The sequence below is a fragment of the Vulpes lagopus genome, chromosome 1 (assembly GCF_018345385.1).
Source record: "Vulpes lagopus strain Blue_001 chromosome 1, ASM1834538v1, whole genome shotgun sequence".
Taxonomy (NCBI): domain Eukaryota; kingdom Metazoa; phylum Chordata; class Mammalia; order Carnivora; family Canidae; genus Vulpes; species Vulpes lagopus.
In genome coordinates, this window is record NC_054824.1 from 152,362,432 (window position 1) to 152,389,978 (window position 27,547).

The window sequence follows — 27,547 nt, forward strand, 5'->3', positions numbered from 1 at the left end:
CATGTGATTTCTTAGTCTCTGCTAGAATATTTTCAGTGTTAGGGATTTACTGCCTCCCCTGCCACCCAAAAAAGCCCATATTTGAATGTGAAAATTTCTGGACCATCTCCCTGTGCCTTCTACCCATTTTTAAGGGAGAAAGCTAATGAGTTATGATTGCACATTAAAGCCATACCTTTGCAATCCACCTATGCCTCCAGACTCACCCAGGAGATTTAGTTACCAGACCGTAGCTGAGGGAATGGCAGATACAATTTGCAGAGTGTCAGAGGTAGATAAAGATTTTTCATGGAAAGATGGCAGACCCCGTAGAACTATGAGAACAGAACAGAACTAGGTGGAGTGAGCTGGATGTGTGTAGGGGAGACATGGGGAGGGGTTTACAGGACAGAAAAGGGAGTAGATTCTAAGGCAGATGAAAAAGAGCATCAACTACCTCCATTTTGACCTCAGTGTGTGCCTTCTAAGTGATTAAGTTCTTCTTTTCCAGCTTATCTCAGGTAAGAGACCCAGTGGGCAAAGCATCCCCTGATGGGAACCAAAATGACCCCCTCAGGAAATAGGGACTGCCTGAAGCCAGCAAGACCCCACTTGACTGGCCTCAAGATGATGATCAACTTGACCTTTACTGCCCACCTCCATGTACCCACCCACTTTGGTTCCACATTTTCCTTATATAAACCTAAAAGTGTGTTTAGCACTTTGGAGACAGTCTTTGAAATACTAGTCTGCTGTCTTCCATGTGTTGGTCTCACTGAAATAAATTCCTTTCCTGTTTCACCACCACTGTCTGTGCCTTTGGATTTTGTCAGAGGTGAGTGGCCCAACCTGGTCTCTTTGGGACCCCTGGAGCCAAGTGCTCTTTTAGGCTTGCACCCTGGTTATGCAGAGGGTCCTCTGGAACCCAGCAAAGGGGAAACAACACATGAACATGAGAAAGATTTTGAATTCAAATCTTGAATGCCCTAGATTTTCTAGTGGATCCCTGTAGGAGTGCTGACCACACTGACTCCATCTTTGGCTTCCATTTGTTCTGGTATATGTAATGAGCTCCTTCAGAACTGTGTGCTCTATGCCTCCTGGAGGTAATATATGCTCTAACCAGAATGTGGGAAGGCTTGTTCCGATCCTCCCTAAAGCCATTTAGATAATTAGTAGAGATAATATGTTTTCTTCCCCTTGCAGCCCTCTGGCACAGAGGTGGTGCCAGGAGATCTATTAAATGTTAAACCCTTTGACCTTAACACAATGACTTCTACAGCTTCCCTCACTCTATAAAATCTAGAATGAACTGAGGTTGGGACTTTGCAGAGGATAGCTGTGTAGCACCTGGATCACCATCCACCTGATCCCCACTCAGGAGGTCACCCTGAATAAAACTCTGTGTAAACAGTATGGAGTGACCTGCTTCATTTTTCAATATCACAGGGCCTTCTCCACCCTCTAACATCCTCATTGCTCATCCATCCATTATTCCTCTGGAGCACCCAGGTCAGGGGACAGGGACACAGGCCATCCTCTGTGAGCTGGCTGCTCAGAGAAACTTTCTAAAGACAATACTAACAACAATTACCCTTTTTGAGGATTTGAGAGGGCTTTTATTTACATCATCTCTTTGCATCTCAGCAGGCAATCTTTTAGTTATTCTCATTTTATGGATGAGGAAAATGAAACCGAGGCAGATAAGTAACTTGTTGAAAGTGAAACAAGTTGGGACATCTAGGTGGCTCAGTCTGTTAAGCATCTGACTTTTGGTTTCAGCTCAGGTTGTGATCTCAGAGTTGTGAGATCAAGCCCTGTATAGGTTCAACACCCAGCAGAGAATCTGCTTGAGATTCTCTCTCCCTCTCCTTCTGCCCCCCTCTAAAATAAATAAATAAATCTTTTTTGTTTTAAAGTAAAACAAATTAATGACAAAGCTCAGGTGCAGACAAGATCGTGGGACCCCAGAGCCACAAGCCAACATTGGCATCACTCTGCCTTTACACTGGAGCTGTACAAGCCATGAACAGGCGGTGGTAAGGTGGTGCTGGCAGTCTGGGTAGGATGTGTGTGCTTGGGCTTCTGCTCAGTTTGCTTGTGGTTGCATGCCACTAAGGTGGCCCAGAGAATATCTCCAGTCAGAGAACAAACAACTAGATAATTTGAGTCCATTAGAGGAATAGAAAAATATAAATATCTGTTGAGACTCAACCATATGCCAAGCAGAGTGTTAGGAGCTTAAGACAATAATAAACTATATATTGGTATAATAAGCTAACTAATAAAGTCTCTTTCAAAACCTAAAAATTGCCAGTCAGAAGACATATTATGAAATAATTTTTTAAATTCAATGTGTACATAGACCTTACTCTAATTACATGTGCTTAATATATTTGTCAAATTAATAATAGATGGGTAAAGCCTTCTTTTTAAAAAAAGGTGAAAAGAGGGCTAAATTAGCACTGTTTCTGAGCATGGACCAGAATCCTATGCCAGTGTGGCTGGGATATAAAATGAATATGACACAGCCGCCCACCCCTCACACACACACACACACACACACACACACACACACACCAGACCAGACACACACCCGCATCTACAGAAAAGATGGCATATGCTAAGTGTCACACATGAGTGCACAAATGAGGAAATAAAGGAGAGAAACAGGGTTTATATAAAGGAGAGAATAGAAGGAGCTATTTCCCTGTCCTTGATTTTCAAAGCTCAGCTTTGCAAAATTGAAAAACAACAACAACAACAACAACCCTTTTGTTCTCACACATAAAACAAGTCCCAAAGTACCCACTATAGTGACTAATGATGACTGAGCTGCAGATGTGCTTTGGGAGGCGACTGTGCAGACACACAGCTTGCCCTTGTTTCCAGTGGGATTTACAGGGAGGAGAGCTGCTCATGGAGCTTCAGACAAAGCTATGTGTGTCAGATTGACCTTTACTGATAAATCTCAAGTGTGGGTCCCCTGTGGTCACTGCACTATCACCTGCCCTCAGCCTTCTTAATGTCTCCCTCCAAAGGCAATGTGCTTAACTCTTGGAAGACAAATACAATTGTGTGTGGTCTTTGTTTGTTTGTTTGTTTTGCAGATAATTCTTAAGGCACTAGTGAATTCTGATTGATCAATTTTCTGCCATTCTCTCTGAAGGTTTGGGTTTTTTGTCTTATTTCCAAAGGCCATGAGATTTTAATTAAAGAAAGCTATAAGACTGGAGTCCAGGGACATTGCTGAAGACTGTAAATGTATTATGTGCTAACAGAAGAGTGGGGTGTCTGTGACTCTCTGAGTTTATTTTCCAGGAAAATGGAAGTGATCAAAACCAAGGTGCAAATAGTATGGAGATAAATAGGCAACCAAGTGACACAGGGTCTTGAGAAAAGCACCTCGTGTACACATGGTGGTGGGACTCCATGTATGGTGCCTCACACCAGCTCTCAGGAGGCAAAGGGGACCCTGGTTGCAATCGTTGCATCTCCTCCTGTCTTCTATGGGTTCCTCTGCACAAGGACAGGTAAGCTAAATGCTTGCTATAGCTATTTAATATTCTCATCAACAGGATGACATCCCAGAAAGTATCTGTTCTTTTGTTCATTATTTTTTTCTTATTTTGGAGACAGAGAGAGAGAGAACCCATGTGAGTGAGCTGGGGGGTGGTGGGGAGAGACAGAGGGAGAGAGAATCTCAAGCAGACTCCCTACTGAGCATACGCCTCATACAGGGCTCAATCTCAAGATCCTGAGATCATGACTTCAGTGGAAATCAAGAGTCGGACACTCAACTGACTGAACCATCCAGGCACCCCTCTTATTCATTTTCATCAGGAACAAATCTTTTAAACAGATAAATAACATGCTAGTTTTCAGCTTCGTCTATGAAAACATGAACTAGTATTTTGATGAAATAGGTATTATAATGAGATAAGAAAAAGAGACACATTCATCTCTTCTCCTTGCAGTAGTGAATGTTAGGTGAATGTTAGGCAGCCAGCTCTTGGAGGGAGGAGGTAGGGTCTGGGGGTCCTGGTGTTTCCATGATGTAAATACTGCCAGCATTGCTTATGTTGAGTCACCATCCTGAAGTCACTGCACACAGATTTGGGAAGCTATGGGCACAGCTGGTGCTCCCTCCCTGTGGGTGCCGGCACATACCCTGCCTTGCACCGAACTAAGCAAATAAGATCCTACAAGTAAAATTTAGCTCTGGGGTTAGAACTCAAATATTCTTCCTGAGTCCTGATTTGGCAAGCGTACTGTTGCATTCAAACTAAGATAAATAAATTACTTACTATGATATCATCACAGTGAGTATCGCATTCCTGATATACTTTCTGCCCAAGTGGACCATCATACTCTTACTCTAAAAATAAGTGCTACCACTTAAAGCTGACTTCCCACTGCCTGTTTTTGTACATGGCTCTGTGCTTTCCTGGCAAGTCAGAAAACAAGATGCTTTGTGTAGCCTCTTTTGGTAAATAATGGTAATTTCTTGGGTGTCATTTATATTCCCGGGGGCACTCTGGGAAGGAAGTATTATGATCTAGCAGGGAATCTCTTTTTAAGTATTCTTACCCAAGGATTTCTGTTTAGTCTCTTAAAATAACTTCATCCCCTTTCCCCTGGATAGCGTGCCAATGAAGTCCAATTGCTTCACCAGAAGGTCTGCAAAAAAGAGATGAGGAGACAGGCACAGGCAAATAGAAAGAAATGATTTATAAATTAAAGGAAGGAAGATACTCAAAAATTATTTTAAGTTCCAAGTGTGAGACTTGAGGGAAACAATGAAAGTTTTGAGATTTAATATCCACAGATTTCTGGATTTGTTCTAATACAAAAAAAAGCAAAGGTGGAGGGATGGGGGAAAGTGAGGAAAAGAGGGAGAAAAGGAGGAAGGAAGGAAGGAAGGAAGGAAGGAAGGAAGGAAGGAAGGAAGGAAGGAAGGAAGGAAGGAAGGAAGGAAGGAAGGAAGGAAGGAAGGAAGGAAGGAAGAAGGAAGGAAGGAAGGAAGGAAGGAAGGAAGGAAGGAAGGAAGGAGGAAGGGAGGGAGGGAGGGAGGGAGGAAAGAAGGAAGGAAGGAAGGAAGGAAGGAAGGAAGGAAGGAAGGAAGGAAGGAAGGAAGGAAGGGGAGACTGAGTATCTTTCAAGAGATAAGTTTAGGGGCTCCTACGTGGCTCAGTGGTTGAGTGTCTACTTTCAGTTCAGGGCATGATCCCGGGGTCCTGGGATGCAGTCCTGCATCGGGCTCCCCACAGGGAGTCTGCTTCTCCTCTCCCTCTGCCTCTCTCTGTGTCTCTTGTGTATAAATAAACAAAATCGAGAGAGAGAGAGAGAGAGAGAGAGAGAGAGAAACCTGTACCAGGTACAGGATCTTGTTGCCTTTTCCTTTTTACCAGTGGGCAGCCTTCCTAATCCCCAGAGCTATTTCTAGGAAGTAGAAACAAAATATATCACTCCCTCTGGTCAACATAACATAATGTGAAACATCATAGGATACCAGTCATGGAATTCCGTCTGTTCTTCTCACCACTTTCCCTCTTCCCCTCCTCCTACAGGCTTCACCTCCCCTAGGCAACAGGATGTGCCACAGTAACTTAATCTTCACAATGAGTCATGATTTATGCAACTTGAGGAAATGGAAGTATTGCACTCTCTACCAGTCCTACCAGCTGTGGACTTGCCTTTCGCGCTCTGCTACAGTGTGCTAGATCTTGTGAGGGTTTTCTCCTTTCTCCTCTTGAGGTGCAGTGTGGCACATTGAAGGCGTGAACGCCCTGCCCACTGCACTCCTTCTTGTGAAAGAAGGCAGAGAGGAAGGTCTGTGGTCGGGGGCCAGGGCAATGAGGTTCTCAGCATCTTTGTAAGTTAATAATAATTGTTATGTTCCTTGATGCTCCAGCACATTCTGAGGCAAGAGAATTCTTGCATCTGTCATAATTCTGCATCTGTCACTTCCATAAATAGGATTAGAATGGCCACTGGATATGTTCCTTTTTCCTTTTCTTTTGTTTTTAGATTGTATTTATTTGAGAGAGAGAGAGAGTGCATGAGCAGGGGGAGGTGCAGAGGGAGAGAGAGAGGGAAAATCTCAAGCAGACTCCTGGTAGAGCACAGATCCCAATGCAGGATTCAATCTCATGACCCTGAGATCATGACCTGAGCTGAAACTAAGAGTCAGATGCCCAAACGACTGAGCCACCCAGGTGCCCTGGGTATGTTCATGATTTATTGCAGCCCAAAGGAATGCTAAAAATCCTTTCCTCCCAGAACACAAGAGGCAATATTCATTATACTTTCTCTTCCTGGCCAGTTCATACTTTAAAGAAATGTGATAGGAAGTGGGCCATTTTAAGGTAGAGGCTAAGGAGAGAATTTCCAGATCTTTTTTGTCAATGTTTTCCTATGCCTTAAAACACCATGAGATCCTTGGGATCTTGCACTGAAAAGCTGTGCAGTAAAAATTTACTTCCTAAAGAAATGAATGAAGGAATGCCTGAGTGATAAAGTGCTCCAGCTTTACCACTTGGATCCATCAGTTGGCTGTCACACAAGAGATTTCTTCTACTTTGTGCTAGAAGAACAGGCAGAAAATGGGATCTGCTTTTCAGTGACTTTTAGGTAATGGTCATTACTTGAATATGATCAATACTTGTCACTATAGTTGCTTTTTGGTTTTATTTTTTGACAACTTATTTGGCAAGTACAAGTCACTTAATTGTTTCTCGACCCTACCAATATGTTAATCAGGCTTGGCTGTGCATCCTTTCTCCTTACTCTGCCATTTGTTATTTCCTGATAGCCAAGGAAAAGAATGGAACCATAAAAACATCTGTGCATTTGTGAGCAAGGCTGATGCAACAAAAGGAAGCTTCAGTCAATGGGATGAATCCCTCTTGCTGCTTGATGAGAGACAAGCTACTAGAAGGTAGAGACTGGGTTTCTCCTGCTTGGTCTTGGATTCTTTGTAACTCTCAATGGATGGAGTCAGTGCAGTCAGACATTCTGTCCAGTGGTGCATGGTGGAGCCAGTTGCCCCTCCATACTATGTCCCACAATTCATTTATTATTATTGGGAAGGGGTTTTCCAGCACATTTTATGGAGCTACCCAACTGTGTACTGTTGAATGTATGTAAAAGCCACCTTGAAAGTACTATTCCAATGCATGCTATTATTGTCCACACTACTTTTTTTTTTAAGATCTATTTATTGATTTTAGAGAGATAGAGGAGGGGGGAGGGAAGGGTGGAAGGAAAAAGAAACTTAAGCAAACTCTGTGCTGAGCACAGAGTCCAATGTGGGGATCGGTCTCACAACCATGAGATCATGACCTGAGCCAAAACCAAGAGTCAGGTGCCCAATTGACTGCCCCACGTAGGTGCACCTATCCACCTTTCTAATGACAAATATAATACATTATGTCTTGTACTTCATTTAAGGCCTTTTCTCTTCTAACATGTAGATGATGTTGTCCAGTATCTTCCTTGACTTGACAGCTGCTTAAGACAGAAGACTGGAAGCAATGCAGTAGGTGTTCTTAACACACTGATTCACAGAGTGAGAATTGGCTTGACTTTCTGCCAAGTCCCTGGAGGAATTATTAGACTAGAGTGGAAACCACAAAATGCAGGTGCTCCTGGTAAGAGTAACAAGCACTCGGTATTCACAGCCATTGTCACCCTTATCTGTTAGTGGATTCACATTCCTGCTAGTGTATTTTAAGATTTATGTATCAGAACAGGGTTATGGTGTTGATTAGGCTGCCCCTGTAGGGACTGTGTAACCTTGTGAAAATTGGTTGTCATGACCAGGGGGAGTACAGAACAGATCTCAACTGCTCTCAGAATGCATAAGCGAGGGCATGGCCTAGATGGCTGGGGGTAAATCATCAGGTAAGAAGAAAATGTAAATATCTTTCATCAGGGAGATCGTTCAGGGTCTTGTTTTCAAAGTGTGATGTGTGAGAATAAAGGAATTCTACCTGGAAGAGAGGAAGATAGAAGAATTCAACATATGGATTCCTCAGTCCCCATCCTAGAATACCTCCCTGATCTTCCTATCACAAAAGAGATGGGCTCTCAGTCTCTGCCCCAGAGTGAGGATGCTTGTGGGGCTGTCACTTTACTGTGGCCTCCCACAAGTTGTCTAGAATCAAGCAATTCCTAGCCAGTGAATGAAACCATTCCTTAGTGGATTCAAGCAAAAATGGAAAACACAACCAGGTTCATTCCAAAAGGAGGCAGTGGAAGAAAATGGGGAAGTAAATATGTGGGAGCACACACGTATGCCACACAACATCCAAACTACTGGTTTTGTTCAGCTGAGAATATCACTATCAGAACATTTGGACATAAACTGTAGAAAAACAGACACTGACTTTTTTTTCTTCTATTGAGTTAATGGGTCATAAAAAGTGAAACCATTTGAGATATATCAAATAAAAATTAGATAGGAATTAATTCCCAAACTCATTATTCAAGGCCAGTGGTTGGCTGACATGTGATGTTTGCAGGAACTTCTGTGAGACCGAGGCATTAAGCAAATGAGCAATTTGGGACAGTCTTTGACAGCTGGGGTCCATTCTAAATCCAGTAAGTGATGACGTGGTACAGATGGAATATATTCAGCATTGAGCATTTGGATCATGCATTACCAGTCACTATTTTGGCAAGATCCTGTTGGTCAAAGCGTATAACATCAGTCTTGGCAGGGATAGCACTTGGTAGAAAACCTGCCTGTTGGGGATATATGTTCCCTACTTACTCATCATCCTGCCTTCCTTCCTTCTTTGGGCGACCTTTAAACACTCCACTTGCCTTAGAACTAAAGAGGGCTCTCAGGCCAGTGTGGGCAGATAAATGAGAGGCAATCTAATGAGACGGCATGCTGACGGCTGCCTTAATGTCTCAGACTGTTACCAGATACAGTGAACATAATGCCACAGATGCCAGCGGCTCCTAAGGTACCAGACCAACCTTGCAACAGCCTACTTCAAAACCAATCCTTCCAGTGTTAGCCTTTTACCTACTTTTAAACTAGACCAGAAAGGCAGATAATTCATTGAGTCGTTAAGGAAGCCAATTGGTGAAGATTCCTCAGAGAAAGGGACATTTTCTCCAGCCATCTCAAGCCAAATGAGAGGTCTCCCAAAGAACCAACTTGAGAACTTGAGGGATAACTCCTGCAGTTTGGGGAACACTGGCCCTAGTACCCAATTCCTTTCTGTAAAAGCCTAGATATGGAAGGCCATGCTTTTCTCTTGAAGAATACAAATTCTGGGCTACACTGAAGAAAAAAATCTGGAGTTGAGAGCAAGGATGTCTGATGTAAGAGGCTAGAAGTGAGGGTTTTCACCTTTGAAAGATCCATCATCTTTGAAAGAAACCTGCTTGGAAGGTAAAGTGGGTCCATCCCCAGCAGAGGGATGGACCTGAGGGCACCAGAATGGAAGGGTGCGGAGTTATAAGCAGTGAGCCTGAGTACGTATGATCAACATGAGAACAGCAGTAGAGAGATCCTCAGTGATGGGAAGACCTTCAGAGAGACCCCAAAAGCACCCCTATAAGAGGTAAACAGTCTGAATTTAGTATCTGGTGTGGTCAAAGAGCATCAGGGCCAGATGACCACCAGGTCAGGAAAACCTTTCTTCCCTTTTTTCTTGTTCCCTATGGTTAGTGCTGTACTGCGCTATGGAGACACCTCTTCAAAAAAGAAACGTGTATCCCCCCAGCTTTCAAGAGTGCTGCCTGAAGGTGGCTCTCACCTACCAGCTTTTTTTGGGGATAGTCTCAGCTGAAAACAACTGCCTTGCCCACGGTCACAACATTTTCCACAGGAACAACCCATCCAGTGACTGAGCAACATGGAGTACAAGTGAATTCCCAGCCCCTTGCTTCAACTCAGGCCAACTCTGAAGGGACATCTAGCTTCAGAGCTCTCCAAGAGGCCATCTGGAGCCTTCGTTCCGATCCATCTGCTCCTTTTGCCCCCTCCTTTCCATTGGTGGTGGTTCCCCAAGCATTCTTTGTCCATTAAACTCTGTCTCAGAGCTGATTCCTGGGGAACCTGCAACACTCTTCATCCTGTGCCCAACCCAGAGGGGTCATGAGCAGCAATTAGCAAGCAATAGAGGAGATAAACTGACACTGCAGGTTTTCAGGGGGAGGGCAGGACCTTTCAACTGCATATTTGGAGTTGCATGATTTCTAGATGGAATCTTCTTAAAGTTAAAAACTGGATTTCCAGTTCTGACATTTATTTTATGTGGCCATGAGCAGTCACTTGAACTCTGGGATCCACATGGACCATAAAATGGAGATGATAGTAGATCATTGTGGGGATTAAATGAGATGCTCACAAAGTTCCTAACGCAGCACCTAGCCTGGAGTAAGCATTCAAACTTGCTCTCCCCTGAGTAGCTTCTGTGGTTTCCCCTCATGCAAAAATCTCCTGGGGAAGTCTGGAAAGTGATGCCTCCGGCCAGGCTCTGCATCTTCTCACGTGTGAAAAGTTGAGACAGGGTGAATCCTAAGGAGTTTATATATAAATCATACACCATTTTATTTCCCGTAATAAAATTGTAAATGGAAGCAATGATTCTTTGCAATTTCAATTGGCTTGTTGCAATTGTTTCTTTTTCTAAACTGTTTCAGGACAGTTTACATTCAATTTACTAGAGGCACTTAACAGCAAAGTCAGTTTTTCCCCTGCATTTGCTATGCAGATTGTTACCAAATGCTGATACCAGATTTTGTTAACTTGTTTCTAGCCTCCCCTCCCTTTTGCTTCTGAGGTCTTGGTCTGGAGGTGTGTGAGTCTTCCTGTCTCTCCAGGGCACTAAGGGACCTCTGGGCCAGGTTTTCTGGTTAAAATTTGTTCTTATTTCCATGGTTTCACCTGCCGACCTGTCACTATGGTTCCTCTGCTGGAACTTACAGCATCCCTCATCCATCACTTGCAGATAGGTACATGCTGCTATCTCTGATAAGTGTAAGTCAGGGAGCTTCCTTCATGGAGAATCTAAAAGTTTTCATTGCCTTTTCCTCGTGGTGTATACATTGGCTTTGAGATCCTCTGTCAGAACTTTAGGAAGTGCACATATTCAGGGAGTAACTGTAGATTTTGGCTAATAAGCTATAATAATTTATTCATGTCAATAGAATTCTAGGTACACAATCCTTGGAATAATACTAAACACACTGATAGTTTATTATATTAGAGTTATAGTTTATGCATCTAAAGTAGTCAAATAAGTAATTGGACAATTTGCTAATAGGATTGAAAGGGGAAAAGTCATATGCGCCTGTTACTATGATGTTAAATATAACATATTCCTCATGTCCACTCATAATAAAGAGACTGAAGGTTTCTGCATTTACATTATCATTCTGAGGCTGGGATAACACCAAATTATAAGCCTTATTCAACTCTAAGAACAACTCTAAGAACAGCTTCCTGCATATTTGGAGTTACATGGCTTCCAACCACTTGGACCTGCTTTCCCAAATCAGGCTCTAGTCCCCAAACTCTAGTAATGTGTATTTTTTCAACATCCCCCCCAACCTTTTCCTTTTTATGAAATGCTGCCTCATTTGGGAACTACTTATTCAGCATTCATTTTCTTGATCTATCAGAATCTTATGGTATTTGTGGTTTTATTAGAGTCTGTCCACCTTTTAAGATCACAGATTCAGTTATAAGAGGGTTTATGATTTCTCAGAATCTTGAGCCCCACACGCTAATCAAACTGTAAGTGTATGCTGAAAACTCCATATATGTTTGTGAAGTTGAAATTCTGAGTCTGATTTAGCAAAGTCGAACTGTCTCCCTGCTAATTTCATCTAAGTGTGTAGCCATATTTTCTTTTGAGAATCTTATCCCTATCTGGGCCATTTTTTTCTGGTACCTTCCCCCAGCTTACCCTCTGCCCCACACACCTGTAACTGGCACAACAGTTGGAGAGCTGCTTCTCCAGCCAGATCAAGTTTAAATAATTTTAAATTTTGTTTTCCTTTATTTATCTTAGGTCTCCACGGCCAAGCACACATCAACTGCTAAAATAAGTGCTTTTGGAAAGAACAGTGTCTTGAGCATACTTAGAATAGAAATGTTGAAAGAGAGAAACGGAAGATACTTAATGTGCCCCCATCCATCTTTGTAGATCAATTTAATAATTTTTATAACTTGAAACCAATCCATCAGGTTGACATGTTGACAGTTCCTTGGTTTATGACAGATTAACTAATTCTGCATCTATTATTTATATTCTGCCTACGTTGAAAAAAGCCATTAGTAGAAAACAAAGACCAGAAAAATAACATCATTAGGACAAGGGCAAGGAACTAGAACCACATAATAAAAAGGGAGAAGGACATCATTGCCCTAGAAAATCTAGCACCAATGAAAGCTCCAGCAACTGAGCATAAAAATTAGCTCTGAGCTTTCTGAATTTTATTGTTAGGAAATGAATATGTTACCTCCTACCTTCAAAAGATACTGTGCAATGCACATCAGTTAGCAACAGGAACTTGGACAAGCATTGAGATGGTACACATTGGCTTATATTTGTTTAAGTGATTTACTACAAAAATTACTCTGATCGTCAGGAATACAAGATCTAAAGAGTCAGCAAATTCCTTCTTAGCACAAGTGAACAAATGGAAAATATCACAAAGGTATCCAAATAGTTTTATGATATTTACTAATTCCATATCGTTGGTCTCATAATATCACTGGTTCCTAAAAAAGAACAAAAAGAAAAAACCATGACCACTACCAGTGTAGCATTAAAATAGAGGAAAGCACACAAAGTCCATCCTTCATGGGTAAACAAATGCAGTAAATACATACTATTCTCACATCCCTTAATTTAAGGTTAGATTTCAGTTTTATGAATCTAGGGATGAGTAGGAATTATGGTGTGGCTTACATTATCATCAGATACTCCCTTTTTTATAGTTCAGGTTTTTTTTTAAAAGATTTATTTATTTATTTATTTATTTATTTATTTATTTATTTATTAGACACACACACACACGGGGGGAGAGAGAGAGAGAGAGAGAGAGAGAGAGAGAGAGAGAGAGAGAGGGAGAAAGGCAGAGACACAGGCAGAGGGAGAAGCAGGCTCCATGCAGGGAACCCGATATGGGACTCGATCCCGGGTCTCCAGGATCACGCCCTGGGCTGAAGGCGGCGTTAAACCGCTGAGCCACCTGGGCTGCCCTATAGTTGAGTTATATGTACTTTATATAGAATGCCACCGTACATTAAAGATAGTTCCAGGTAATCATAGTATAATTTAGATTTGGAAGTATTAATTCACAGTCTGAAGCCTGAGGGCATAAAGGCCAAATGAAATGACAATTCAAGCAATTGTCTGATTGATTTAATCCATCCGCATTGTGAGTCAAGATAATTCGGATTTTTTCTTTCCTAACGGAAGCTTTTAATTATTCTAAGTGTTCATTTAATCATTTTAACTATTTTTATTTTTTTAAAGATTTTGTTTACTTATTTGACAGAGAGTTTGAGAGAGCATAAGCAGAGGGAGCAGCAGAAGGAGAGAAAGAAGCAGGCTTCCTGTTGAGCAGGGATTGCAATGAGGGGCTTGATCCCAAGGCCCTGAGATCATGACCTAAGCTGAAAGCAGATGCCTAATTGACTGAGCAACCCAAGCACCCCTATTCTCTTTATTTATTTATTTTTCCCTTGGGAAAGACATTGGCTAATTCTTGGTGACAGAGCCAATCAGATGTATTGATGTGATGGATCTGTCTGATACTCACCATAAAACCCAACTTCGTAATTAAACCATTGCAACTTGACAGATCCACCGTAAAACCCAACTTCGTAATTAAACCATTGCAACTTGACAGATCCAATTAGGCAAAGCAGTCTGATTAAGTTCCCACTGTTGGTTGGTTGTCAACTGAACTGGCACTGGAAACAAGGTTTCTAACTCTCAGAAATATCCAGGGCCATTGGATTTGGTTCTCCTTGTAGGAACAAAATGGCAGCCTCTAGGTCACAGCAGAAACTCACCCTGCTAGGGTCTCATCCTGGGGGATCCACCACCTCTCGCACTACTCACCAGCTCTCCAGCTCACGTGGGGCTCACAGCCCAGTGGAGATTCATGGAGCCCAACCATGCAAGGCCAGGCAGTTTTGTGCTATAAAAAAGTACTGAGAGTCAGTGGAGCCACCTTGAGTTTTAGCTTCGCTGTTGCCTCCTATTAATGATGTCACTTCCTATTAAACCATGTTTCTTGGGCAAGTAAATTTTCCTGAGTCTTTGTTTCCTCATCTGTAATATGGGATGGTTATGCTTACTTTGTGGGGGTTTTCTGAGAAACAAATGATATATATAATTTCTTTCATGATGGACCACCACAGTGACCAGGATACAGGAGATACTCAAAAAATGAGCTTAAATTAAGTCTGTATATAGATACATCTATTTAGTGCATAACTTAAGATATCCTTAAAAAATTCTCATTTTCATTTTATAATGAATCAATAATAACTACATGGCTAAAGAAAATACTAGGGTGGAAAAGACCCTTCTCAGGGAATAATATACTACATTCATGTTTGTACATCCTTTCATGAAACATTTTTAAATCTAAGACTACTTTAATTTGGTTCTAAGGGATTTGCTTTATTCAAATTTTCTATGCAAATAATCTTATAATTAACATATGTATTTACAAAAAGTAATGCTGTCTAGTGCTCCTTGGTATTTACCCAAGCAGTTGAAAACTTAGGTCCACACAAAAGTCTGCACATGGATGTTTATAACAATATTATTCATAATTGCCTAAACTTGGAAGCAGCAAAGACGCCCTTCGGTAGGTGAAGAAATAAACAAACTATGGTCCATTCAGACAATGAAATATTATGTGGTGCTAAAAAGAAATGAGGTATCAAGCCAGAAGACAGGAAGGAAACCTAAGTGTATATTACTAAGTAAAAGAATACAACCTGAAAAGTCAACATACTGTATGATTCTAGTTATATAACATTCTGGAAAAGGTGAAACTATGGAGACAGGATAAAAATCAGTGGTGGCTAGGGGTGTGGAGGCTGGCAAGGAGTGAGGAGAGATAAATAGGCAGAGCAGGAGGAGAGGGGGAAGGGGATATTTAAGGAAGTGAAAATACTCTGTATGATACTGTAATGATGCATACATGTCATTATACATCTGTTCAAACTCACAGAGTGTACAACACCAACAGTGAACCCTAACGTAAACTATGAGCTTTGGATGATTTTGATGTATCAATGGAGGTTCATCAATTATAACAAGCATACCACTTGGATATGTGCTGTTGATAATGAGGGAAGCTATGCATGTGGGGGGAGGCAGGGGATACAAAGGAAGTCTCTGTGTTTTCCTCTAAATTTTGCTGAGAACCTCAAACATCTGTAAAAAAAAAGCAAAGTGTTATAAAAAAGGAACACTGTCTTATGCTGCTGGATCTACTTCTTGACAACAAAGAATAGAGTAATTTCCTGGGTCAGTGTTTTCATATGGTCTTGCATAGTTTGAGAGTTATTAGGGAGGATCCAAAACACACTGCTGAGAAAGGTCTAATTATTGAAAGGTTTTATTCATCAGCAGTAAACCTTTAAGAAAGCCTGGTGCAGCTTAGTAAAAGTAAACACATGAAAAATAAAACATGTAAGTATTGAGAAGCGTTTACATGAGATTTTTTTGATATGAAGTGGTGAAAAAAAATCCTTTATTTAGGGTCAATGGCTTCTAGACCAGATGCTATGACTTTATTAGACACATAGTGTTGGGCGGGTCTTGAGACCAATCTCCACGAGCTTTAGTTTCTTCCTTTAGAAAAATGGAGATGGCAGCAAATACCGAGACTACACTCAGATAATTTTGCCATGAAGTAAATGTACCAAAGGATATGAAAACATGCTACTATAAATGTAAATGTTATGGAAATGTAAGGTATTATTATTGTTACGAAAGGCTTGAAAAAATACTCCCTGTGACTTCTTCTGGGTACCTTCAGCCTACTCTGGCCTGCAAAATGCCTTATTCAGACAATATTGACAATTCTTGGCCAATGGCATCCTTTGAGTTTCAGTTTGAAATCAACAGATGTGATGGCTCCTGTATGTTTTACCTGAAAATTTTATATAGTTTGAAAGTATTTTGTAAAATACCAGTAGCAACTTAGGGAAAGTATCTCTAGAATAAATATAAACATTTATGAGATGCAATTTCATGGCTGAGTGCAGTTTCTATGATTAATTACAAGCAATCAAGATTAAGTGATATACTGCCAATGAACATGATAACCTATCATTAGAAGAATGTAAAGAACATTCCTGTGCCTGAATGTTCTAAGAACAATAACATAGCCTTGTATAGTTCATACAATGTTTTCTCATGAATTACATCAGCTCAGCTACTACTGTAGCAATCATTTGAGGTAGCAATGATTATTCTCCATTTATTAGATCAATTGGAAGGCTATTGAAATCAAATGAAAACCCAGAAAGTCACAATTAAGTGATTAACAGAGCTGGTTCTAAAACCTAGATCTTTTAATGTTTTAAGTCCAGTGCTCTTAAAAACAAAGGAACAAAAACATGTTGTGAAGTGTTAGCACAGTAAAGAATCAGGAATGGCCCCAGTTCCCAAGAAGCCATGACTAGGAGGATGGATAATACATAGCACCTACGCTGCATTCAGACCATGTAAGGGCTATGAACAAGTACAGGGAAAAGTGCCATGGGAGTTAATTTGTAAATTCAATGATACTTACACATTTTGATAATATTTGGGGGGGGGGGCAAGATTCACATATTGCAGTTGACCATCTTCAGAAATACTGTGTGCCCTACCACAGTTTAAATTGAGCCCAATTTCATATAAAATATTCTTTTGAAGGTCAATGAGCAAGTCTCATACTATTGTCATAAACAACGACCCTGAACAAGTATCTTAGACTGAAATAAAATTGTGAACACAATTTCACTCAGGTTTATTTGAATGTATTGAGTCTGTTTTAATGTCTGGCACTACATACTAAGTAGGTTAAGTATGAAGCAGTAAAAATTTATGCTTTGCTTGATATTTTAGATCCTAACAAACATCATCTATGGATTGATTATAATGTTCAATTCAGTAGTTTGCCCATAACATATACACTATCAGCACACTCCTTTTAAACATAACTTTCAACTCCTCTAGTGTTTCCCCTATAAAGGTACAGTTAAAAAAAAAATCTACTTATATGAAAACCTGACTTGACATGAAAACCATTTGTTTAAATTCTACTACAGTGGAACACTCTATTAGTACTCGGAATTGCAAATCTGTCACTTGTCAAGGTTTGCATACATCACATGACCTTCAGTATGCTCTTACAGAGCAGAAATCAGACATACCCTTGGCAGAAGGGCAGTCAGGTTTTTCTAACACCAATAGTATAGAAGATATAGAAGTGTTTATAGTCATGTCAACTGGGTGTTTATGCTTTAAAAGGAAGCAAAAGCAGTGAAGTTTAAATTGTCATAGCAAAAAATGAAAAACAAGATAGTGGAAGGTACGGTGTTGGAAGCCTTTAAATTCTGGTTCCAATGTTTGCTTTGATGTGTCACTTCTGTTTGAGTCTCAGTTCCCTTACCTGGAAAATGGGCTTGATAACCTTTATCTTGCAGAGTAACTGTGAGATTTAGAGAAAATCCGTCTGTTGGGGGAACATACAACTCAATATGATTCAGTCCCTTAAAAAACTAATCTGGAATAACTAGAAACTGTGGGTGTGTGTGTTACCTGTTTTTAGTTGCTTTGTCCCCAAATTGACCTCCATCATCACAATACCATTTATTTAAATGGAGACTGGAAAGACACGAGACAATCCTTGACCTCACAAAACCATCACACTGCAACCCGGAATTTCTTTGAAACTATCATCCAAGGCGGACTTTTGGGGAACAGGTCAGCCAAGGGCTGAAGAGAGGTCAGTTTACCCTCCGTGCCCTCCTCTTTAAAATCTCCCAGATACTTCTGCAGCTTTCACACACTTCTCAGGCTTTTCAAATGGACCTGAGACATCCTTGACACGAGTTGTTACTGAGCTCCTCAGTAAAACCAAAAAATGTTCTGGGATGCTGAATGCAAAGACAGCAGAAGATAAAGAGATTTAAGATTTAACTATTAACATGCCGCCCTCTTTCCAGAAAATCATCTTGCCTGGCTGTTTTGAGACTGGGCCCGGGAGGGAAAGCAGCAAAAACCCTCCGGGTAGTAAAACCTGGCCCTGGGGGTGCGGGACGGCTCCGAGAAAGGACCGCAGAGCTCTCGGGCCACAGACACCTCGCGAAATGCACAGTCGAGGCAGGGCGTTTGCAGAGAGGCTGCCCGGGTCCGTGCAGGGGCGCCAGGCTCCAGGCGCACCCAGGGCAGCGGGTCAGCAAAACAGGCCGCCCAGCCACTGCACTCGGGGGGATGGGCAGCGCTGCACCCTCGGCTGAAAGTAGGGTGCGCGGCTCCAGAAACACTCGTCCTTGTGGCCATGTTCGGGGCGGGGGGGGCTTGCCGGGCGCCCTGCGCTCTGCGTCCCCGCGGTGGGAAGTTACAGAACTTTCAGAACAAGGGGCGGGGAAGCCGGGGCGCGGCGGGGCGCACCGACCGGGGCGCGCAGGGGCCGAGTGGGGGAAGGGCCGAGGTGGAGCCAGGGTGTCCCTGGGGATCCAGCTCCGCGCCGGGCCAGCGGCAGGGAGAGCGCGCGGAGACGGCGCTCCCCCTCCGGCGGCGCTCGCTGTCCGGGGAGAGGCGAGCCGGGGTGCGGCCCCCGAGGAGGGCGGGAGCGCGGCGGGAGGGCGGCGGGAGGGCGGCGGGCGGCGCGGCTCCTCACTGCACCAACCTGCGGGCCGGGCTGGCTGCGGGCCGCGGCCCCTCCCACCGCACCCCACCCGCACCCGCGCCCGCGCCGCCGCCGCCCCCGCCCCCGCCCCCGCCCCGGGCCGCCCAGTCCAGCCGCTGCCGCAAGGAGCCTCCGGCTGCCGACTCGCCCCACCCCTCCCGGCCCCCCCTCCCCCCCCCCCTCCCCCACCCCCACCCGACCTCGCCCTCCCTCCGCCCGCCGCCCGCCGCGCTCCTCCCGCCCGGCCGCGCGCTCGGCTCCCCGCGCCCCCCAGCGCCCGCTCGCTCCTCCTCCAGCCCCGGCCCGGCCTCCCGCGCGCCCTCCAGCCCGCCGCGCGCCGGCCGTCGCCTGGTCATGTCAGGATGGAGATCCGGCAGCACGAGTGGCTCGCGGCCTCCCCCCACGAGGGCTTCGAGCAGATGAGGCTCAAAAGCCGCCCCAAGGAACCGTCGCCGAGCCTGACCCGAGTGGGCGCGAACTTCTACAGCAGCGTCAAGCAGCAGGACTACAGCGCCAGCGTCTGGCTCCGGAGGAAAGACAAGCTGGAGCACGTAAGAGCCGCGCGCTCCCCGGGGCCTCGGCCCCGCACCTGCCCCGGAGGTGCCCGAGCGCGCGCGGGGCCCCGCAGGCGGCTCGATTCGGGGACGGGGACGGGGGCGGGGGCGGCCGCACGCCTGCACTTTCTTGCCGGGAAGGACCGGGCTGCGGAGGGGAGTGGGGAGGGGAGGTGCCTTTCCCGGCACCGCCTGGCCCCCCGCGCGCCTCGACCTCCCCACGGGCTTCCCGCCGGGCTCGTCTGCACCGCGGTCTTGGGGGGCCCCCGCGGGGGGCGCGAGAAGGGGAAGTGCCGCTGCGGGGCTCCGAGGAACGCGGCGGCGCACGGGGGTGGGCTCGGGGGGTCGAGGAGGTGTCTGGGGCTGTGTCACTGCTCCAGAAGCTACCCTCCAGCGAGTCCGCGAGGCTGCCGCCGCCGGCCCCCGGCCCGGGTCCGCCTCCAGCCGGGAGAGCTGTCTGCAGCCCGTGCTCCGGGACGAGCAGCCGGCGATCCTCGACTTGCGCCCCGCTAGGAGGGCTGGGCGCGGTGCGAGGGGGGAGGCGCGGGGCGAGCTGCCCGCCGTGCTCCCCGGGACCTCCGCTGCCCCGAGCGCGCGCTGCGCCGGGGGCGTTCCGGGCGCTGGAGCTGAGCCCCTGGGGCTCGCCGTTCTGGAAGGGAACAGCCCCTCTAAAGAGGCGATTAGTGGACCCACGGTTTCCAGCCTGGCCCGTCAGCATCCCCTTAAACCAGATGTTAAAACGAAGCTAAGAGAATTCTCTCAAGAGTGCAGCGCAGCTGGCTAGGGAGAGGACGCTCCTGCTTCCCGCGGAGCTGCACAAGCCAAATTGAGTCTGTTAATGGACTGGGGCGGTCTCCTTGTATTTGGGTCACATCTCCAATTATGACAGAGATAAGACGGAGAACTTCGGAAACTCACACATCACCTACCGCCACACCGACCTCACTCCCACCTGCCCCCCAAGCATTCCTCCTCCTCCCCCTCCTCCTCCTCCTCCTCCTCCTCTCCCGGTTTTTGCAGCACCAGCAAGCTTCCCAGGGAGTACTTCTCCTACATTCCGCAAGGAAGGTCTCTGCCTTTCCTCTGAGGGCCCCATTAAGTCCCTTGAAAACTCGAGTTTAAAGCTTCCAGTTGGGGGAGCAGGCTGTCTCGTGCGTAGAGAAACCATTTCCTAGCATCCAAAGGATGTCTCAGATCCCTAAGACCATGGAAGTAACTGACTTCTGGGATAGCAAGTTGTTTGAAAGGCAGCAGAATCCACTTAAAAATGCAAGCCCCGGCATTAGCATAGGGCCTGGTGGTTATTAGTTTAAAGGCCCGCGAAGATCACCTTCATGGAATTTGGCTCCGGATGCTGGTGTCTGATGTTAGTACCAGGGAGAGCGGTCCAGTCTTAGAGCGGTGCAGAATAATCTCTGTTTCAGTTTCTCTGAATGTGCATTCTTTTGCATCTTGTGCTTTTAGCTGCTCTGTCTCCTTTCTCTTCTTAGTGGAAACCAGTAGTGCATCCTTCTGTATGTCCCCCTGAGTCAGGGACACTGCCCACCTGGTACTTAAATGGCTGCTCACTTTGCCGTTTCCACTGACAGTTTCAAGGCATACCAGCGTGGTCCCTGGCAGCCTCCCCTTTCTGGATGAGTGTGGGATGCTCAGTGTCTCCTGAGGCTTATAGACCAAGGAAAGGAAAGTCTGCTTGTTTAAGAGCATGTGAGGACCTATGCCTGTTTCTTCACTCAGATGCTCCAAAAGAGAGCATTGCATTAAAAAAAAAAAAAAGTCACTTCATTTGTTATTTAAATCAACATAGCATTTTTGTTTGCTCTCTCAGATACACTTCATGAGACAGGTATTCTGTTTCTGATGATCTTCTCTATATCTGCTTTCAGTTAGAAAGGGGGCCTTGCTTCCAGGGAAATATTTGTGCTATTCTCTTGCTTCTTTGAAACATCTACATTTTCAATGAAATAGTATTTATGAAAGTACAATGGAAAAATTAACTGAGCATGAAAATATAAATTTTGTTTGAATTCAAGCTCGGGGTATTTATTATATATATCAGAGGTTGTGGTACACTGTTTCAGGTAGTTCGATGTTAATTTCCGTTTAGATATTTGAAATTTAAAAACCCATAACAAATGTAACCTAGTGTATTTTTGCCGTGCAAAGCATGAAAATGTGATGTTGACTTCATTGTAGACAGCATTCTGAACATATGTGGCACCACACAGATTAGGATGAGTGATGAGTGTCATATGAAATTCAAAGGTAATATATGGCAATTAAAAAATCCCTTTGATCCGTCTAATCAAATGGATGACCACCATTTTTTATTAGGTTAAAGAAATGAATGAATAATCGTGATGAAGATCACATGCATGAAAACAACCTACGTTATTTTGCTGGTTTTTAAAAAGCCAATCTAGTATTAAGGGCATAAATAAGTTATGGCTTCAGATGACACCACATACTCAGTCATCACAATAACGGAATTCCCTGGAATGAAATGTGGCAGTGTGTGGACTCTGTCCAGACTTCAGAGGCATTGCTCAATCTGAAAGTCAATAACACGATGTAAAGTGACAGGGAAGGAATATACTTCCACCCACTTAGCTACAAGTGAGGATAATTTATCTCCTTTTTTGGTTTAAAGGCTACAGGACTAATCCCCAGGCCACACAAGTGAGACGCGAAATGAACTGGTCAAGGATGGGAATACTCACAGCCCATCTTTGAATCTGTTTCTGTCCTTTGTTGGTCAGTACTGATGATGAATACTCGTTAAGAAATAAAGGCATGTGAGGGGATTCTTGTGCTCCTGTCTCATGATGAGAAGGTACAAAGGTTTGTACCATGAATTTGGCACTTTGGACTCCACTTGGAAATTTCAGGAAAAGGTGAAATTGCTGGCCATCCATAGGACGTTTTCTTATTAGCTACAAATAATGCTTTTGGTTCTTAGAATCTTCCCTTCTTGTTCAGCCTCATCATGCCCATCCATGGCTTTGGAAGGCTAAACAATGGAAGTCTTAGGCTCTGTAGGATCCTCTAATACCTTAGGTGTAATGTGAAAGTGAAGGATTACGGTCTAGCCAAGCAAGAGGAGCAGGGAGCCATTCCTTCAACCCCCTAAGCCACCCTTGTTCTCTCAGTCCTCCCTGGGGCTGGGTCACTTTAAGAGTGGCCATGTAATACGATTTGACTGTCCCACAGGACACTGTAGCATTAGTGTTATATGCGCTGTTTATATTGTTTTTTGTTTGTTTTTGGGTACAAAGTAGGAGAGTTGCAGAAGCTACTCTTCTCAGTTGCCTGGTTTTATGCCAGTTGTGTTTGTAGAAGTTTCCTGATGCCATTTACGGAGCTAGGGATGCCTTATTTTCTCTCCTGCGTACTCAATTAGCTCTTGTCAAAGTGTGGTTAACAGTGGGGCTCTGGTTAGGTAGACTGTCTCTTACTGATTCTGTGATCTTAGGCAAAGGACTCAGAGTCACAAGGATATACCTTCACATTCCTCCTTAAAGGAGTCACAGATTTGCTGGGATGATCCTGGGAGATAGTCCATCTGTCTGTTGCACTGGGGACGGAACACTGATAAAGTCTGTTTACCTCATGTGTCTCATCCGTGCAGGGGTTCCCAGTCCTTTCTACTGCTATAACAATACCATTGACTGAGTGGCTTATAAACAGTGAACATTTCTTTCTTACAGTTCTGGAGGCTAGGGAGCCCTAGATCAAAGTACCAGATTCAGGGTGGAGTGAGGGGTGCTTCCTGTTTCACAGATGGCTGCCTTTTTGCTTGTCCTGGAAGGGTAGAGAGGTTGAGGGAGCTCTCTGGAGACCTTTTACTAAGGCCACTGTCCTGTTCATGAGGATTGCAGCTTCATGACCTAATCCTCTCCCAAAGACCTCACCTCCAGATGCTAACCCACTGGGGATTAGGTTTCAATATATGGATTTTGTATCAACACAAACATTCAGTCTACAGCAGCAGGGGATTGTCCTCATCTCAGTTTCCTGGCCTGCTGGAAGCTCCATCCTGATACGTGTTGTTAAGGCAGCTAAAGGGAAGATGGTAAATCATGTAAAGTCTCTCAGTGTTTCCACCCAGAAGGGAGGCATCCATTTGATACCTGTTTATTGGCCAAAGATGGTTTCAAGGCCAAGGCTTGCTTCTGAAGAGGTGAGGAGGGGTGATCTGACCGAGACCCAGAAGAAAGGGGAAGAGGACATCCATAGCCAGCCTCTTAGTGTGATCATAATGCATAAAGAAAGCACTTAGCACAATGTGTGGCTTTATTATGTGTTCATTGTGTGGCACCTATAGGTGTGGTTGCGTCTTAGGTGTTAGCTAGCTCTCTGGCTGAGCCCTTAGGCTCCACCCAGAGAGCTTCCAGTTGTCATATTTGAGATCAGCCGGCCTGTACTGTAGTCCTGCACCCAGAATATATGAGACCTTTGGCCGGGAGGGCCAGTTCACTCTCCTGGGGCTGTCAGGCTGCCCCTGCCTGGCTTCTGCTCTATCCTCTGGGACCCTGAGTGTGCCCTACCTGGCCATTCTGAGCCTGATGCTTCTTGTTCCCATTCTCAGCAGACTCTGCCAGCAGAGACTAGCTCCCTGCCCTGTCCCCAACCCCTGCTTTCCTTCCCAGCTCTGTGCTGGTGGAATCAAGTCGAGAGATATTTCACTGATCTGCATGATGGCTCAGAAAACGTATTTAAAATAGCAAGAGAAAGCAGAGGAGAGAATTTGTAAAGAGTAAAAGATAGAATCCTTAATATTCACACTTGTAGCAAGCCTTAGTATCTTGCTTGGTTTTAGGTGAGTGCGTTACTTAAAAAATTGTCTCCTCTAAGCGTGAATATGCACCTGCTTAAATGCAGTTTATGTTACTGGTGAATAGTAAATAAATGCCAAGCGCTCACTTTGCCTCCTGGAGTAAATTATTCACATGATGAGCAAATAAAAGATGGATTGGAGCAAACTTGGTTGCCGTGATCTAAGCTTATTTTATGTAACGCCATTATGTGTCCTACGGAACAAATTTGTGAAAGTCTTATATGTCCCCCGCAGAACAGATCAGTAAAACACCAAAAACAGTGCAACTGAAGGGAATGAATCTTTAACATGTTCCATTAAAAATCAAACGAACAGAAAATATTCTTTTTAAAAATTTTAAAATATTTTTTAAAGATTTCATTTATTTATTTTTGCAGGAGGGGGGAGGGCCAGAGGGAGAAGCAGACTCCCTGCTGAGCAAGACCGGATCCCAGGACCCCGATATCATCACCTGAGCCGAAGGCAGATGCTTAACCGACTGAGCCATCCAGGCACCCAGAAAGCATTTTTTTCCTATCTTTATGTATTATTGTTCAGTTTGTGTGTTATAGGATAATTTTAATCTGGCAAATGTTTAAGAACATTAACATTTACCAGGACTGTTTCCTGAGATTTTAGATAAAACAGACAAAGCCGAAGCCTTGGCAGGATTCTGTCATCGGTCAAGAAATAGAAGTTTAGATGTCTCTGGAGTGTGTTCTAATGGCCCTCATGTTGTGTCCATTATCCAGGTAGCAAATATCAATTCCACTAATGGACTTATCTCACCGTGAGTTGACATTTCAGTTTATTTTAAAGAACCTTTGATTCTTTGAACCCTGTTGGGTGTGGCTTATTTTTTTTTTTTTTTAAAGATTTTACTTATTCATGAGAGACAGAGAGAAAGAGAGAGAGAGAGAGAGAGGCAAAGACACAGGCAGAGGGAGAAGCAGGCTCCACGCAGGGACCCTGATGCGGAACTTGATCCCGGGATTCCAGGATCATGCCCTAGGCCAAAGGCAGGTGCTAAACCGCTGAGCCACCCAGGGATCCCGGGTGTGGCTTATTGACTTATTTTGAGGTAATCATTGTCTATGACATATCATATTCAATATATTTAATTTGAGAAGTTCAAGATGATTGGACTTAAGGTTTCTCTTTCCTTCTTTCTTCCATATCATAGCTGTATACCAATTTTTGGCCAGTTTCTCTAGAAGTGTTTGCTCTTCTTGGCAGTCTTCTGTGTCTATCTTGGGTTTAAACCTGCATAACAGATTTCAGTTTTTCTATTTTAGCTCCAAAGATCAAGAAATGTGATGGATCTTTTGTTGTGTTTTTCTACTGAGTTGACTGATAGAGCACATGATCAAAGGCAGACATAGATTTGCTGCTAAGATATCAGCCCAGAAGTGTTGCTTCAACTGCATGTACTGGGGACATGTAAACTTAGGGAATTGTCTAAGATTCACGCTTACATAGATTGTGTTGTGAGGGCTTAGAGTACAACATGAATGTTCAGGAAGAGTTGAAATGCCAAAATGTGGTTGTTAAAAGACAGACCTTTTTTTTTTTTAACCAAAAAAGTACATTTTTGTTTTTCTCACAAACAGAAAAAGGAGCCCAATTTCTAAAATCACAGATCAAGCCTGTAAGCAGAGCTTATGGGGAAAAAGTGAAGAACATGGCAAACTTTCCTAGGTAGAATGAATTGCATTGGAAAATTTCATTGCTGTCTAACATATGAAGTAGGCCCAAATTGAACTGCCTGGTAGTTTATGGCAGTTCATGGTATCATGGGACTGGATGTCGAGGCCACTGTGTGATAAATATGATTCTTTATCCTCTAAAGTGGACAGTGAGCGTTATGACTGTACTGTTTCTCTGACTTGAACTATTATTGTGCTCCTGCCAGTAAGTTGTTAGGTCTGATCCAGCAATACCAGAAGGAGGTACTCTGAGAAGATGGGACTTGTCAACAGCTATTTATTGAGGATGCTTTATGTGTGAAAGACACTTTTTTTTTTAATACTTTATTTATTTATTCATGAGAGACAGAGAGAGAGAGAGACAGAGAGGCAGAGACACAGGCAGAGGGAGAAGCAGGCTCCCTGCAAGGAGCCCGATGTGGTACTCGTTCCCGGATCCCGGGATCATGCCCTGAGCCAAAGGTAGATGCTCAACCGCTAAGCCATGCCAAGTGTCCCATGAAAGACACTTTGTTAGGAGATTATGAAGACTTTCATGTAATAGGCATTCATGTGACATATAATGTGTTCCAAATGGTGGAGAATATATGAAACTAGAGCAGGGTCCCTCCCTCAAGATGTTTATGGCTTTATAAATAGTTATAATAGGGGATCCCTGGGTGGCTCAGTGGTTTAGCGCCTGCCTTTGGCCCAGGGCATGATCCTGGGGTTCCGGGATCGAGTCCTGTGTCAGGCTCCTGGCATGGAGCCTGCTTCTCCCTCTGCCTGTGTCTCTGCCTCTCTCTCTCTCTCTCTCTCTCTATCATGAATGAATAAATAAAATCTTTTAAAAAAATAGTTATAATATGATCACAGTGATATGAATAAGGCAGGAAAATGCAAAATAGCATAAGAACACTACCTTTGGAAGGTAGTGTTCAGACAAGGGTAAAATATAGTTAAAACAAAGGTATTGTCATATATAATGACGATGTATTATAACAAACCTCAATTTATTTCAGTAATGCAGGGTTGCTATGAAATTTGAAAATCAGTTGATGTAATTTATCATATTAACAGAATGATAGAGTAAACCCATATGATTATCTCAACAGATGAAGAAAAAGCATTGAATAAAACTCTATACACAAGCATGATAAAATTCTCAACAAAGTGGAAATAAAAGCAAACTTTATTATTCTGATAAAGGTTTTTTTTTTAAGAATCACAGTTAATGGTGAAATATTGAAAAATTACTTGCATAGATTGTGAGTGGGATGAAGATGTCCACTATAATGACTTCTCTTCAGAAGTGTACAAGAGGTCATAGCCAATGCAAGAAAGCAAGAAAAAGAAATAACATAAGGATTGAAAAAGAAGTATTAAAATTGTCATTATTTGCAGATGAGATGAGTATATACATTTGAAAATCCAAAATACACCATTGATATATCTAAAGAGTTAATAATGCCCCTGGATTTATGACAGGCACTGCAAAAAGGTCAATATGCAAAATCAAATTAGAACAAAATTATTCCAAAATAAAGCTAAAAACCTTTACTATTTACATTAGTGTCCAAATATCAGATATCTTAATTCTTAGGACC

General features: G+C 43.7%; 1 protein-coding gene across 1 annotated transcript in view; it reads left to right on the forward strand.

The window, feature by feature from the left end:
- Positions 1-19,154: 19,154 nt before the first annotated feature.
- The window catches only part of PLD5 (phospholipase D family member 5), a 406,064-nt gene continuing 397,671 nt past the window's right edge, over positions 19,155-27,547 (forward strand). Inside the window, exon 1 of the mRNA XM_041726811.1 lies at positions 19,155-19,436. Within this exon, the coding sequence (XP_041582745.1) occupies positions 19,248-19,436 (189 nt within the window). The 5' untranslated portion in view covers positions 19,155-19,247. The remainder of the gene's footprint in view (positions 19,437-27,547) is intronic.